Source organism: Acipenser ruthenus, chromosome 7, assembly GCF_902713425.1.
Source record: "Acipenser ruthenus chromosome 7, fAciRut3.2 maternal haplotype, whole genome shotgun sequence".
Lineage (NCBI taxonomy): Eukaryota > Metazoa > Chordata > Actinopteri > Acipenseriformes > Acipenseridae > Acipenser > Acipenser ruthenus.
The window spans coordinates 36,401,567-36,417,848 of NC_081195.1; the positions used below are offsets into that span (position 1 = coordinate 36,401,567).

Consider the following 16,282-nt stretch of genomic DNA (forward strand, 5'->3'; position numbering starts at 1 on the left):
TCAACATTTAGTTTTTATTTTAAGATTGGGGTTTTTTTTGTTTGTTTATTTTTTATAAATGGTGTATTCTTTGCCTTTGGGTTAATGCATACAGAAAATATGTAGAGTCACAAATGGAGATTAGATAAAGGGGCACTCAGAACAGAAAATGGGAAGCACTTTTTTACATAGAGAATTGTGAGGGTCTGGAACCAACTCCCCAGTAATGTTGTTGAAGCTGACACCCTGGGATCCTCCAAGAAGCTGCTTGATGAGATTCTGGGATCAATAAGCTACTAACAACCAAACGAGCAAGATGGGCCGGATGGCCGAATTGTTTGTAAACTTTCTTATGTTCTTAAGGGACATCTGGTCAGAAAGGTGACATATCATACAAATGAAACCACACACATTCATATAAGCAGAACCTCCCTCCTATCTACTCCTCCCAATTCTCTGTAGACCCTGCTACCTCCACCCTCTTCTCCTCCCTCGACTCCCTCTGTCCCCTCACCTTCCGACCTGCCCGCCCCTCCCCTCCCCATCCCTGGCTCTCATCTGTGCTCCGCGTGGCAAGAACAGAATTGCTCTCTGCTGAAAAGAAATGGAAGAGAAACAAACTCCCTGCTGCCGTAGACTTCTACTGCTCCCTCCTCTAATCTATTATCCAATCCTCCACTAACAACCCCAGAAACTATTCTCTACCTTCTCTTCTCTCCACAACCCTCCCCCCTCCTCCTCCCTCCTCTATCTCCTCTGACGACTGCCTCTTTCTTCTCCTCTAAAATCTCTGATATCTGCAAATTCTTTAACACCTCTCCCTCCGCCGCTCCAATCCCAACATCGTCTGTCTCCCCTATTAACTTACCCTCCTTCTCCTCAATCTCTCCCCTCTCAGACTCTGACCTCTCCTCCCTCCTCCAGGGCCACAAACCCACCACGTGCACCCTAGACCCCCTCCCCACTTATCTACCACACTCTCTCCCTCTTCCTCAGCTAAGAACCTTGGAGTCACCCTGGACCCCGGCCTCTCTTATTCCCAGCACATCTCCACTCTGGCACGCACTTGCAGATTCTTCCTGAGCAACATCCGAAGAATCCGACCCTTCCTCACCAACTATGCTACCCAGCTCCTGGTCCAGGCCCTGGTACTCTCCCGCCTAGACTACTGCAACTCCCTCCTGGCTGGCCTCCCTGCGTCCGCCACCCGTCCGCTCCAGCTCATCCAGAACTCTGCTGCTCGCCTGGTGTTCTCTCTACCTCGCTTCGCCCACGCTACTCCACTACTCCGCTCGCTCCACTGGCTCCCGATCACCGCTCGCATCCAGTTCAAGACTCTTGTACTAGCCTACAGATGCCTTGATCAGACTGCACCCAGCTACCTCCAGACCCTCATCTCTCCCTACACTTCCACTCGACCTCTCCGCTCCGCCTGCACTAGAAGACTGGCTCTACCTCCGCTACGCTCCCCTGCCTCCCGAGCCCGCTCCTTCTCCACAGATGTCAGGACTGCCCAGTCCCTGACCACATTCCGGCGCCTCCTTAAGACTCACCTCTTCAAACAGCACTTGTAGAACTCCTCTGTTGTATCCTGGGACACTATCACCCTTCATTTAAATATGCTTTATTTTGCTCTTATCTGCCCCCTATTTTACTGCATTTAATCCTGTACCTCAGAATATTGTAATCTGCCAAGTGTTTAATCTGTAGTATTTTGTACTTAATCATATCCTGATGTAACTATCACTATTTAATCATATCCTGATGTAACTTTCACTATTATCTGCTGTATTATTGAATTGTGGTTTGTCACACTTGAGAATTATTGTATTTCTTGTTCTTATTGTATGACTTATATTGTAACACTTGAATGTATTTGTATTTGCTTGCGATTGTAAGTCGCCCTGGATAAGGGCGTCTGCTAAGAAATAAATAATAATAATAATAATAATAAATAATAATCTCTTTCAAGCTTCTGCTCCTGCTCTACTCCCCTTCATCTCCGCGAGCGTGCAGTACACCGCCAGCTCTCTGCTTTCCTGTCTAACCACTCTCTGCTCGACCCTCTTCAATCTGGTTTCCGCTCTGCTCACTCCACTGAAACTACTCTCCTGTTTGTCACTAACTCGCTAAACTCTGCCCGCACAGCCGCTCTCTCCTCTGTCATGAGCAACATACGAAGAATCCAACCCTTCCTCACCCAACTACTCCACGCAACTCCTCGTCCAGGCCCTGGTACTCTTCCGCCTAGACTACTGCAACTCTGTCCTGGCCAGCTTCCCTGTATCCGCCACCCATCCACTCCAGCTCATCCAGAACTCTACTGCTCACCTGGTGTTCTCTCTGCCTCGCTTTTCCCACGCTACTCCACTGCTCCGCTCACTCCACTGGCTCCCGCTCGCATCAAGTTCAAGACTCTTGTACTCACCTACTGATGCCTTGACCAGACTGCACCCAGCTACCTCCAGACCATCATCTCTCCCTACACCCCCGACCTCTCCGCTCCGTCTGCACTAGAAGACTCGCTGTACCTCCTCTACGCTCCCCTGCCTTCAGAGCCTTCTCCTTCTCCACCCTCACCCCGCAGTGTGGAACGACTTTCCTACGGATGTCAGGACTGCTCAGTCCCTGACCACCTTCCGGCACCTCCTCAAGACACACCTCTTCAGACAACACCTTTAAAACTCAACTCTTCCCTTCTGGAAAATATAGCACTCTGCCTTTAATGCACTTTAACTTACACTTATCTGCTCCCTATTTTACTGTATTTTGTATTTCACTTGCACTCCTATCTAACCCTGATGTAACTATCCATGCACTGTTATCTGCTCCTGAACTGCCCCGATATCAAATCTTACTGTGTTTTGTATTTGCTCTTATTAGGACTGAAGTCATTGTATTTTGTACCATGCTCTTAATTGTACTGTAATTCTTGATATGTATTTTTGTATACAACTGTAAGTCGCCCTGGGTAAGGGTGTCTGCTAATAAATAAATAAATAATAATAATAATAATAATAACCAATAAAACAAGTTAATCAAATTACAATCAAGACAGTAAGTTTCAGTTCTCCCTGAACTTTATTCCACTTTAGACCACGGAGCACAAAAACTGAAGTTCCATACAAACATTAGGAACTGCGAAACTTAGAACAGTCTGAGATCCAAGATTATAATTACTACTAGAGGTAATTAGCAGTTTATTAAGGTAACTCAGGATTTTGCCAAGGATAGCCAGTGAACCTGAGACCCGAACACCTCTCGTCCCTCAGCCTCGTTCATTAAGCCGTGCTTGTTTTCCCAGCAGGTTGAAGTTGAGGTTTATCGGAGGGATTCCAAAAAGCTTCCTGGACTGGGAGACCCAGACATCGACTGGGAGGACAGCGTCTACCTGAACCTCATTCTGCAGAAGGTAGGAGAGGGACTACGGCTGAAGGAACACGTCTAAAGACACGTCCACCTGCTACTGAGATTGGCTTTTAATCCGATTTAACAGTGTCTTCATTTGAGCATTTTTAACTGGCATCTACCTGTTGTTTTTAATTTTCTCTAACTATATTGTTATGATAACTTATTCCTAATTTTGTTAACCGCAAAGAGTTAGTTAATATATTCTGCAAATATAGCCCTTCAGATGCTTTTATGACACCTCAACATAAAAAGCAACTGAAGCCTAAAAATGATACATTTCTTGGTGTTTTCCTGCCCACAATGATGATAAAGCTTGAGCTTCATGGGTGGCGTGAAATGTCACTGCTCTGATTACGGGCACGACTAACTTGACTGTCCTCAAAACAGGACGCAGCAGTTTGCAGTCTGTGAAGACATATTGATTACGAATGTATCGAATTACAGAAATACAGCTTGAGTTCTGATTATTTTCAAAGAAAAATGTATTTGTTACTGAATGAGTTAAATTAAACTTATTCATCTTCATCAGTATCGGATCGAGATCAAATGGATTTCAGTTGGGACTCTGTCAGCCCCAGTTAGGATTGCAGGCCAGCAGAACATCTCTCCACTCTGATGAGGGAAGCTTAGCTACCCAGTGAGTGTCCAGTAAATTCTAAAGCACTAAGACTGGTTGTGTGTAATTCAGAGAAACCGTCTCCCTTGCTGGTATAGGATGGAAATAAGACTCCTATTGCATAGCAATTTCATCCATTTTACTATGAGCTTGATTAGCCACAGCATGTAGGTAACAAGCTCAGATGTGTCTTATTAAACTCATAGTTCAACCAGGAATAGATTAAACTGCTATGCAATGGAAGCCTTATTTCCATCCCTGAAATAGCCTATTTCCTTGTTTCAACCAGCCTAACATTTTCCCTTAAATATCCCCCAAACAGGCCATTTATACTGGCCCAAAAATAAACAACAAAGTAACCTACACTTTGGTTGTGTTTTATGTACTGCTTCAAATCTCAAAATAAACCTACATTTTGTAACTGGTTACACGATGAAGGTACTAGCTGAAAAGTTAATTTGCTTGACTGAAGTTTTACAGTGTAATCTGTGACTTGAGTGTTTTGCAAGTTAAGGAACATCACTAAACTGCTATTTCCTGGTGCTAAGTCATGTCTTGCTCTCAATACCGTTCTGTAAAGACTAAAGACACCGGGGAAACCTTTAATTTTTTACCGTCTTTTTACATGGAATACAAACTAGGTTTTTACTGCAGTATATAAGTGGTGACCAGTATTTTCTCTCTTAATTATTTTTATTAAACTTTTTCAAAAATATAATTTATGTTTGATTACAAAAAGTAATAGCTAAAAAGATAATTGAAGTCATATTTTTTTTAATAATTTGACATATAATTTAAATAATTGACATGGAGTTTAAAAACGGAATATAAAGTCTGAAATCTGTTGTTGAAGGGCTCCTAGCACTGGACCCCATATTTAAAAAGCAGTTCAGTCTGCCAGCATCACTTTACAGCAACCCTTCCCAATATTTAAGGACTCATTTCTTCAGTATTATTGATGAATAGCTCAGTACAATGTTGAATTCATGCTTAGTGAAAGGGAGGCCTTTTTTCTTTTCCAGCTGGATTATGTTGTCACGTGTGCCGTGTGCACGAGGTCGGACGGAGGGGACATCCATATTCACAAAAAGAAGTCGCAGGTGAGAGGTCATGTGTTTGATACCTGTACTGAGGTCATACAGTAAGGTTTTTTGTAAAATGGATCATCCTTTTAACTTTCCTCTTTCTTTAAGTTTTGATAAACTTGACACTAGTTTCTCTGAAGAAAGTATTACCGAAATCACACAAACATTTTAAAAACACACGTTTCTCCGGCTGCACTTTTGTTTTTAATAAATAGTCTCACCGCGACACAGCATCTGCAAGCCTACAAGCATTATTCAGGGACTATTGTGTTTTACAAAAATAACAATGTTTTTAGTTTGAAAGCTATTTTTGAGTACAATCTTCATTTGTGTGGTTTATAATAAGTGAATACGTCATGTGTAAGATGTGTCTTATTGTATAAGAAACATCATTTTCGCAACATTTGTGCAGCCAGAATTGCTCAGGTTCACTTCACTGTCCACTCACCCAAACTGCACAAGATGACATCTCTTGCACAATAAGAGACACCCCACACACAACATATTCGCCTGCAAACGCAATAGACAAAAACACTTTATCCATATTCGATTTGCCTATTTTATGACCTTTATCCTGGAGGTCAAAGATTTCCCACAATCCTTGCATGTGGCCTTGTTTACCTGTGTGACGATCAGGGTCATAAATTACATCCTAAACCTTTTTCAGTCTTTTCAGCTTATTTATGTTTTACCATGGAAATGTGCTTTGGTGGCTCATGTTTGAGGGGGCGTTACTGTGCACATTATACAGTTACCAGTAATATCAGTTTACTAGATCAATAAATCAATCCTCTAACACACAAGTAGCCAGAGTTCATGACATGGCACTGAGACTCCTAGTATTGATGGAGAGAGCGATGAGGTGATATACCAGGGAAGGGAACTCGGATATGATATCCTCCTACAGAGACCACAAAGACACTAGTCGACCATTAACGATCAGACCCTTTTCAAAATCGAATCGACAAACCATTATATTAAAGGGCAAAATCCAGCTGAAGCAATCGTAAAGAGGGAAATTTCAGAATGAAGTGAGTCACACAGTCAGGGGAGTGCAGGTTCAAGTCCTGGCTGTGCGAAGTCGCCGGTCTTCACTGGGGATTACAGAGGGAGCGTTGCATTGACTCCCAATACAATACAACAGAGATACATCAACAACCAACACATCACAAGTCAACCTGCTATGAATCGCAGTGATGATGCGCTCATCAACTGTTTACAGCATCTAACCATGAACTAAAGCAGAAATCTTATTGAACAGAATATGGATTATATACATCAGTTGGCGAATTACCTACCAAGCTGCAGGGCTCTCTCTCTCTCTCTCTCTCTGTCTCTGACTCGTACCTCCCCTCCTCTCCCCAGGTGACTTTGTACCATCCTCGCCATGTTGTCTTCCTTTTACTCTCACCTTTGTTTGAATCACACAGCAGTCGGCATCAAAAGAGAGTTTGAAATGATGCTGGATGAGTGGCTAAATGAAATAAGGAAATCAAGAATATCTTTGAGCAAACAAAGCACTGTGTCGGGCAGGCAGCACAAACATTTCAGTAAACCTCAGTAAAAATAAACTGCTCTTTGTTAGCCCCGAGTGCCCAGTGAGTATTTGTTCATTTAATAGGAAAAAATACCATTAAAAAAACATCTCTGGGTCCTGGCCCTTTATAAAGGTTTCCCACAGTAAAAGCACAGCAAAGTGTAATAAATTACAGTAAAGTGTAATAAAGCACAGTGAAAGCATGGTAAAGCAAAGGTAAGCATTGTAAAGAATGGTAAGGTATGGTAAAGCATATTAATAAACATGGCAAACCAGGGTCAACTGTGCATAAAAAGTATAGCCATGGGATCCGTTTTTTAAGGGAGGTGGTAAAGCAGGAACGTGTTTGACCAGTTTGGGAGAGTTGGGGTGGATGAGGGGGCATTATTAACACATGACAAAACTGCTGGAAAGAGGCCCAGGACTGCCTGGCAGGCAGGGTATTCAGGGGGTATTCAGGTCAGGATTGAGGTGCTGTATCAACGAAGTATTTTCTGTCTCTCGTTCACAGCAAGTATTCGCCTCGCCCAGTAAGAACCCCATGGACAGCAAGGGCGAGGAGTCCAAAATGAGCTTCCCAAACATATTCTTCATGATCGACAGCTTTGAGGAGGTACGTTCAGGGGCGTGGTAAAGCACCCTCGATTCCTTAACGTTTAATATCAGGATATGACAGGCAGTCATTTTATAATGTTTTTGAGTATGTACAGTAGACTCAAAATGGTGCACACAATTAAGTATGAAAGGTTAAGTAAGAAGTTACACATTTCCAAGTCAGAACTATGGTCACTGAAGCCATGGTATTAATAGCTGTTGAACCGCAGTGTTGTCTGTGTTTGAGATTACAAAAATGCACAAAGCGAAATTTAAGATAGGGTTTTTTCCATAGAAAATAATTCATATGTAATTCAATATGTTAACGTAACATTATTCAGCAGGTTTCATTCGACTTTATGAAGCAAAATTTGTTGATTCTATAGGGAGATGCAAAACTTTTGTCCATAGCTGTGTATGTCTGTTTCATGCAACGATTACACTTGGCCAGCACAGACACTGATGCTAGCCGTGTGTAAATCAGTGACGTGACTGTTCCTTACGGAATTATTCCACCAATAAAGATAACCAAATAACCAACAGGAGGCTTGTTTATGGCCATTCTTGTGAGTGAAATAAACACAGCACAGCATGAACGTTCTGGAGTACTTATAACAAGCACAGGGATGGAAATAAGACTCCAATTGCATAGCAGTTTGATCCATTCCTGGTTTTACTATGAGTTTAATAAGACACACCTGAGCTTGTTACCTATACACTGTGACTGATCAAGCGCCTATTAAAACCTGGAATGGGGTAAACTGCTATGCAATAGGAGTCTTATTTCTATCCCTGAAGTACAAAAGAAAATATGTTAAAGTAAATTAAACGGCTGAATTTGGAGAATTACTTTCCTTAGATCAAGCTCCACATCTGCTTGGCAATGTTAGGTGTAAATTGGAGTCATTTTGTCCTTCGATTTGAACGAACACAAGAACAATTCCAAAAGTGAGATCCAGTAAAAACTAATATTAATTCAACCGCAATAGATACAAAACCATTTTTTCAACAATCGATGTTGTCAACGTTTTAACATACCGTTCTATAAATTCGAGCTCATCAGTAGCCCTGTTTCTCTCGTTGGTGTGTGAGACTCCACTGTGTAATGTGTCTGTGCTGTGCAGGTGTTCGGAGACATGACTGTGGGAGAGGGTGAGATGGTCTGTGTGGAGCTGGTGGCCAGTGATAAGAACAACACCTTCCAGGGGGTCATCTTCCAGGGGTCCATCCGATACGAAGCTCTGAAGAAGGTCTATGACAACCGGGTGAGTAGCTGGAATTCACATAGCCTTGGGGAGGTTTATACAGGAGCACAGTTAACCAAAACCATCAGTTTAAACACAGTACAGAAACCAGGACCAGAGAACACAGTTGGAAATGGTCAGGACAGAGGGTAGGAGACACTTCACATAGAGTGGTGAGGGAATGGAATAGGTTAACTAGTCATGTTGTTGAGGCAGAATCACCTGGATTCTTTAACGTGACAAAGTTCTGAGATCAGTCAGCTGCTAGGATCATGTAGAACTATTGTATACAGCCTACAATGTAGATGGTGAAGTAAAAGTCTTTACAACATTTCCTTTTCTCTAATGTCTCCCTATCTTCCTATAAAACACTGTCATTGAGTTATATATGAGAAATCAACCAATCACAGTGAAGTATCTCAGTACCTCTTATCCTGTGTATAGATGTCACCCTGTGCATAAACACACTGCATAGTTCAGAAGTAAAAAAAAAATACGTCCTGTGTGCTGTGTCTCTTATTATTCCAAAGCGCTACCTCCAGTCTTTAATTAACTGAATTTTGATAAGGTAAAACATCCAGAACCAAACTATGAAGTGATATATTCCAAGCACTCTCGGTGTGCTTTCTATTTCATTTTGTAACACTGACATGATTTTTTCATGAGTTAATTAAAAAGAATGGAAGAAGCGCTTTAAAAATTCACACAGTCATTTCACACAGTTTAAGGAAAAAGCTCTGGCCTAAACTGCATGCGATGGCATCTTTTATAATACAAGAGGCACCCAACACACAACGCATTCTCTTATTATAAATGAGCACATCCATAATGCAAAGCAAACACTATGCAAAAACAACATCTGAAATAAACCCAGAGCCCTGTACTGTAGCGTTTCTCCTCTTTAGTTTACAAAGTATGTTCCTTACACTGGTTACCAGCGAGTTATTGAATTGATTTTAAAGTTGCTGTAATAACTCATAAGGTCCTTCATGGATTAGGGCCAGCCTGTCTCCAAGAACTACCAACTCCGTATGTTCCTAGTCGTTCCTTGAGATCAGACAAAATGCAGAACTCTTACTTGTTCTAAAAATTATCTTCAATCAGCTGGAACTGGAGTTTTTTACTGTTGTAAACTGTTGTGCTTCTCGTTTGTGGAATTCTATTCCGGTTACCATCAGGCAGGTGGAAACACTGGATTATTTAAAGTCTAAATTGAAAGCATACTTTTTTGAATGTGCTTTTCTGTAATCGGTTATAGCTGGAGTGTATTGTACATGGGAGCACTCTTGTTTTGTTTTTCACTTTGTACAGCGCTCTGGGATGCCATGGCGTGTAGGGCGCTATATATAGAAGTACACTTCTGTTGTATTGTATTGTATTGTTGGTAAGATACCAGGTTTGTTTTACTCTTAAATAATCTTATATGATGCAGTATCATATACATGTATTCATCAATTAAACATGAAGGGATATTTGAATATGCCTTCGAATTTTGAATTTGTAAAAACTATTGCTGTGAGTAGTAAATGGGGCCCTCAGACCCTTAAACTTTGAATGTGACCTGCAGCATTTAAATTCCGTAAAGTGTTCAAAATGGTTATTATTGCAATACCTCAATATTGTGTTGTAGTTTTTTTTCAGACTAGTTTGTGTGTTCAACCATTAAAGTGCTACTTAAAAATAAGACCGACTTGTTTTCAAAAGACTAGGAATCAAGACTGACCCGCTCACCGCAATAGAAGTAGCATGTCATTCATATTCTGCACATCCTGACACTCGGTTATGAGTTGGGGGCCAAAACAATCAGTGACGCTGAGAAAAGAAGCAACAGGTTGAGAACCCATGATGACGAGTCTAGTGGTAAGCAGATAAAGCACAGTTAATAAAATTGAGAATTCAGGATAAAAGGTAGAATCAGCTTTAAGTGGACGATAATAGTACCACAAGAATAAAGAATAATAGTTGTCAAAAGATAGGGCAGTAGCAGTGTAGCAGGATTTAAAAATGACAGCAGATCCACCACCCCTTCCTGAATTACGAGGATTGTCGAGAAAAGAGTAGTTCGGAGGTGTAGCCAGATGCAAGGAGGAGAGATCTCCAGGAGACTGCCAAGTTTCAGCGAAAGCAGCAAAGTCAAACCCATTTTCCAAGCTATATCGGTTACGAAAGATAGCCTTGTTATTTAGAGAATGAGCATTTAAAAGAGCCGTTTTAAACCGAGTGGTGTTACTAGCAGCAAGAGACTTCGACACAGGAAAAAGCACTCGAGATGAGCGGGATCCATTTCTCCCCCCTCCCTGAGGTGTTACAATTGATCAGTTAGGGCAAGGGATCCATGCATTAGGTCCACACCTCAACTTAATCGAAAGGAATCTGGAAAAACACATCGCTAACTATTAGTCTGTAATAGCTGTGGACACAGTGGTGAAGTTCAGAGCAGTGTAGCTAGCAGCAATGAAGTCAACAATAGTAGACCACAGCATGGTAGTTGCTATTTGAGCAATTTATAATAGCGATGCAATTACTTTAGGAAAAGTAAAAGGTAACAGTGTGATTAAAAGCAGTCTGTAATAACAATCAAAGAGTGAAAGAGACTGCACAGGCACCAAAAGCACCCAAACCAGCCCCAAAACAACCAGTCCTTTTCTGTCTTGTCCTTGTCTCTTCTGTGATACAATACACATTTTTATATATATATATATATATATATATATATATATATATTAAAAAAAAAAAAAGAAAAAAACTAAAAAGAAAAATGTTTTATTTATTTTTTGCTGCCACAGAAGGATTTTAGGGATGTTTTTCAAAGTTGGTTGATAGTTTTTTTTTTTGTCTATTATTATTACAGTACGGTTACTGTAATAAAATTATGAATAACTGAATAAATATCCTGTGCAACATGCTGGAATGACAGGGGAATGACCAGACTGCTGGCCTCCGCACACAACCAGAGTGGTCTAGGTATTTAATTCACTGTATACAATTACAGTTGCAGTGGGCATTTTACGAAAATTAAAAAAATGACCTTTTAATGCGGTTTAAAAAATACAAAAATAAAACATGTCTAAAACAGCTAGGCCATTGAGTTAATTCATCCCAGAAGACACTGCTGCACATGACACCAGGCAGACCGTATCCTAGCAACCGGAGCAGCTACTGTCTGTAAAAGTCAGCTCGGGGGAACGGTGTGCATCTAGTGGCTTATTGAGAATCCCTGCTGCTACCTGACCAGGAAGAACGCTGAAACCACCAAGCTTCGGGAGAGATCGGGGCTGTGCGAAGGAATTTATAATCCTGAAAAAGTTATTACAAGTGATCCGGGAAGATATGAAACCACACAACAAGGTCCGATACATCTTACAAGTTATAACTCAGGAGCTGCTCCACAGCTCTAGTTTTCTGCCATAGACCTAGATCATGTAGACATAGATCAGCGAAAGTGTCCTTTTATTAGTAAGGGCCAGCTGTGTGTTGCTAAAAAACAAAAGGAAACTGAATTTGAAGTGCCAGGTTACTAAATGGTGCTGGCTCATCTACACTATACAATAATATGATCTAGTGTTACAAATGCTGTATCTCTGCCAAGCAACTACAACTGAAGAGAAGCTCCTGAACTGAAAGCATGCTAATGCAGACAAACAAACAACAAAAAAGAGTATTTGAGTAACTGCGATACGAGCCACTCTGAGAGATTGCAAGCATTACGGAAAGGTAAGGGGAGAGTCGGGGGGGAAAAACGAAAGCTACTTACTCTTGAGCGTGTATATTCTTTGTGTTTCCTGTGCAGGTTAGCGTAGCAGCGAAAATGGCTCAGCGGATGTCCTTCGGGTTTTACAAGTACAACAACATGGAGTTTGTGCGCATGAAGGGGCCCCAGGGGAAGGGCCACGCGGAGATGGCAGTGAGTCGAGTGCCGACCGGCGACACGTCTCCCTACGGCACTGAGGAGGACTCGGACTCTCCTGTACAAGAGCAGGTCAGTGCGGCGCCAAACCACGATTGTTAGGGTACACGTTGGCATTGAAACGCATTTCTTACATAGACCTACATCGAAATTGGAGTGCTGCAGGACTGTTGCTTTTCAAAAGTTATGGCTTTTTATTTCCTAACTACTGCAGATTGTTTCTTTTGTTTTGAGTTCGACTTTTTATCTAATGAAGATTTTGTTAAATTGTAAGTCAACTTAGCCAGGCCATTCTTTTGCACTAGTTGGAGAGTATTCATCAATTTGCATATATAGTGGCATCCGTCTGTACAGTAAAACCTTGAATATCCAAACACCTTTTGTATCGGATTTGCCCCTTCTTAACTAGTCTTGTTGTGTCCTGTGCTTTTCTAGATTGCAAAGAAAATGCGGTATTCAGCCCTCAATCTCTGGTATTTACACAACAGTGCAGTACTGTAGGTTATATATTTACACGTAAAGGGGTTGAATTATATATTTTCATGTAAAAAAAATGGCACTGTCATAATTCAATTATCACCCGGTGAGTTTGGATAATAGAAGTTTTACCGTGTATCAATCTTATGTTATTCTCTCTTCAATTCCAGGTGACTTCCTTCAGTACCCCTCCCACTCCGGAGAGGAACAACCGGCCGTCCTTCTTCTCTCCGTCCCTGAGACGCAAGATTCCCCGCAACAGGATCGCTGAGATGAAGAAATCCCACTCCGCCAACGATAGCGAGGAGTTCTTCAGAGAAAACGAAGACAGCGGAGGTCAGTGCCAGGCAGCGACATGAGATAGACTAGAGCTGGGGGAAATATTCAAGAGCAGGTGAACAGGGAGCTTACCTTTCCGTGGTGTTTCTTATCATTCATTACTTCTCATCACAATTACTCAAATGCTGTGTTTTCATTTGAGGTTTTCTGTTCCAGTTACCTGTCATAGATGCATGTAACACAGTCAGATTAGCCCGTGCCTTTAAAATAGTGTCAGCGTGTGGCAATGTGCCCCGCCCCTGTGTGCAATTGTGTGTTATGTGTTGTATGTTGCGTGTGTAAATGTTGGTGTATAGTCATTGGTACACGGGATATAAACGGGTCTGTGTTTCACGTGTATTTAAAAAGTGTATATTTGTATTTAGGCACGGGATTGCACATCACGCACGTGCATTTAAAATATAATGTGTGGCACGGGGTTGCACGTAATGAATTCATGTGCTGGGATTCAAGTGAATAATTAATTAGTAATTGAATCCCAGCACAAACAGTATAAATAGACGCACGTTTCTTGCAGTCGGGGTTGGGTGTTCGGAAGAGGAGAACGGGTGAGAGAGAGAGTAGTGAAAGTAAAGTAAATAGAAAGCGTATAATAAGTGTTTTGTTTGTACTCACCGTGTTTGTTCGTCTGTCCTGCACCGTTTGTTTAGTGTTAGTCGTTTTGTTTGTCTTTTTATTTTGGCGTGTAGTGCCGTGTCCCGTGTTTTTGTCTGTTCAAACCTTTTATTTTCTGTTTATTAAATGCTGAGCGCGATCAGTAAAGTGGTGGCATTCTGGGTTTCATTTCCTGCTGTAACACAGTAGCAGTTTTTCCAGCCATATAAAATTGAAAGAATATTCAAATATCCATCAGTATGAGGTGTGACATGGGAAGTGACTTTGGTAGCAGGCAATTTAAAAACAGCAGAGTGCTGCATTTCCTCAGAGACACGCAGCAGCAGCTTTTAACAGACGGTATCCTTCAGAAACCAGCAGCTTTTGACACAGCTTTCAGCTTCACAGAGTTGGGTACCCTATTTATTTGAACAATTCGTTTTCTATTTGTGTTTAAATAATAATTATGAATAAAAACGGAATATCTCAGTGGCCTCCAGCTGTCAGTGAAAGCTGTTTAATCTGCCTTCCCTTCCAGCTTCCCCTCTCGTGTGTACCTCAGTGCGCTGCCCCCCTTTCTTCCTCTGAACCCTTTCAGCTTCCCCTCTCGCATGTACCTCAGTGCGCTGCCCCCCTTTCTTCCTCTGAACCCTTCCAGCTTCCCCTCTCGTGTGTACCTCAGTGCGCTGCCCCCCTTTCTTCCTCTGAACCCTTTCAGCTTCCCCTCTCGCATGTACCTCAGTGCGCTGCCCCCCTTTCTTCCTCTGAACCCTTCCAGCTTCCCCTCTCGTGTGTACCTCAGTGCGCTGCCCCCCTTTCTTCCTCTGAACCCTTTCAGCTTCCCCTCTCGCATGTACCTCAGTGCGCTGCCCCCCTTTCTTCCTCTGAACCCTTCCAGCTTCCCCTCTCGTGTATCCTAAGACGCCTCTCTTCTCGTTCCCAGATCTCCACAACGCCACTAACCTGCGGTCGCGCTCTCTGTCAGGCACGCGCCGCTCTCTGGTGGGCTCCTGGCTGAAGCTCAACAGGATGGAGGAGTACTTCCTGCTCTTTGCACACCTCACGTATGTCACGCTGCCTCTGCATCGCATCACAGCAGGTAAGAAGCCCTCGGAATCCCACCAGCCTCCTCTTCATATCAATTAATCAAAACCTTTATTTATCCAGAAAATATTCTCATTTACAGTGACGACATGGCAAGAGGCTCAACACCACAGCAAACAACATAAAACACAATAAATAAGCAGTAAAAAAAAAACACATTATCAAACATAAAACTCAACAGCAGCTTGACAGGTACAGATGTCCGTCAGCAATGAGCCCACCCTACAGCTCAAAGCAACCTCAGATATGAACCATTCTAATTTGAACTTGTGTTGAAACTCATTTCAGTCATTGGCTGCTGCAAACTGAAAAAAGTGACGACCAGAAACTGTCGCAACCCTGCATGGGAACAAGCAGTTTGATAAAATGACTGGCTCTTAAGTTGTGCAATGCAAAAGAGAGCTCCAGTGAACTACGCAAGTAAGCAGGCGTTTTCCCAGTGAAGGTCCAGTAGATTAACATCTACTGATTTAACATCTAGCCGTGTTTCAGTCGCCAGTTAATCAGGTTGTAAAGGTTGCGATGGTGAGTTCTGTAAGGGGCACCAGTGACAAATCTTATAGCAAAATGGTATAAACATCTAGTTTCATCACTAGGCTTTTAGACAATATCTTGCTTGTATCTCCACTTTAAAAATGCTTGTTTAGTTCCGATAAGAAACTTTTTTCTTCTGCAGTCTACAATCTGCTCCTGAACATTACACACAGGTCAAATATCACCTTCTGTGCATCCACTATTCTATTGCTCCCATATCTTTACCTACCATATATCTCTGACATTAGAAACCTAATAGAACACTGGACACTGCCTCAGCCAATCATGATGCAGCATTTCATGTCATTCCCTACCGGAGAACGCCTGCTAGTGCAGAGTTGTAGTCATTGGGGAGTAAAGACTTGAGTCGCACATTCAAAATCATTACACGTTTATTTGAAAGAGTATTGTACGTACTAGTGTTAGATGTTTACAATCACACATTCTACATCATATACAAAACAGTAGTACGTGCAGAAAAATTAATTAAAGGCAACCACAGGACAAATAATATATACATGTTTTGTAATGGTTTTGCATTTAAATGGTTTAAAAAACAAACAAATTAAAAGGCATTCAGAGGACTCCAGAAGGATGACATTGATTGAAAAACAAATACACACCCCAACATGAACATTGGTTTGACCCATGGTCTGCACTATTATCAGCGATGTGTACACAAATGGACAGAGACACAGATGGATCAGATTACTGTAAAGCTACATCTTAGTTGGTGCTTATCTTGGCGAGAGCCGAGTTCAAATCAGCATGAAGTTTTAACATCTACTCTCGTCTAATGGAAATCATGAAGATCTGGATACGTCCAGTGACTGCTGTGAATAGTGCAGCTGGCAACAAGGG

At 41.9% G+C, this 16,282-nt stretch overlaps 1 protein-coding gene across 2 annotated transcripts in view; it reads left to right on the forward strand.

Annotated features, from left to right (window-relative positions):
* Positions 1–16,282, forward strand: part of LOC117414991 (uncharacterized protein KIAA0930 homolog) — an 86,973-nt gene that overhangs the window by 65,271 nt on the left and 5,420 nt on the right. The window contains exons 3-9 of one of the 2 annotated variants that reach the window (XM_034024890.3): positions 3,287–3,391; positions 5,029–5,106; positions 7,140–7,241; positions 8,347–8,487; positions 12,257–12,445; positions 13,021–13,186; positions 14,727–14,882. In XM_034024890.3, the coding sequence (XP_033880781.1) occupies positions 3,287–3,391; positions 5,029–5,106; positions 7,140–7,241; positions 8,347–8,487; positions 12,257–12,445; positions 13,021–13,186; positions 14,727–14,882 (937 nt within the window). Of the gene's footprint in view, positions 1–3,283; positions 3,392–5,028; positions 5,107–7,139; positions 7,242–8,346; positions 8,488–12,256; positions 12,446–13,020; positions 13,187–14,726; positions 14,883–16,282 lie in introns of both variants that reach the window. The other variant, XM_034024889.3, reaches the window with a different exon arrangement.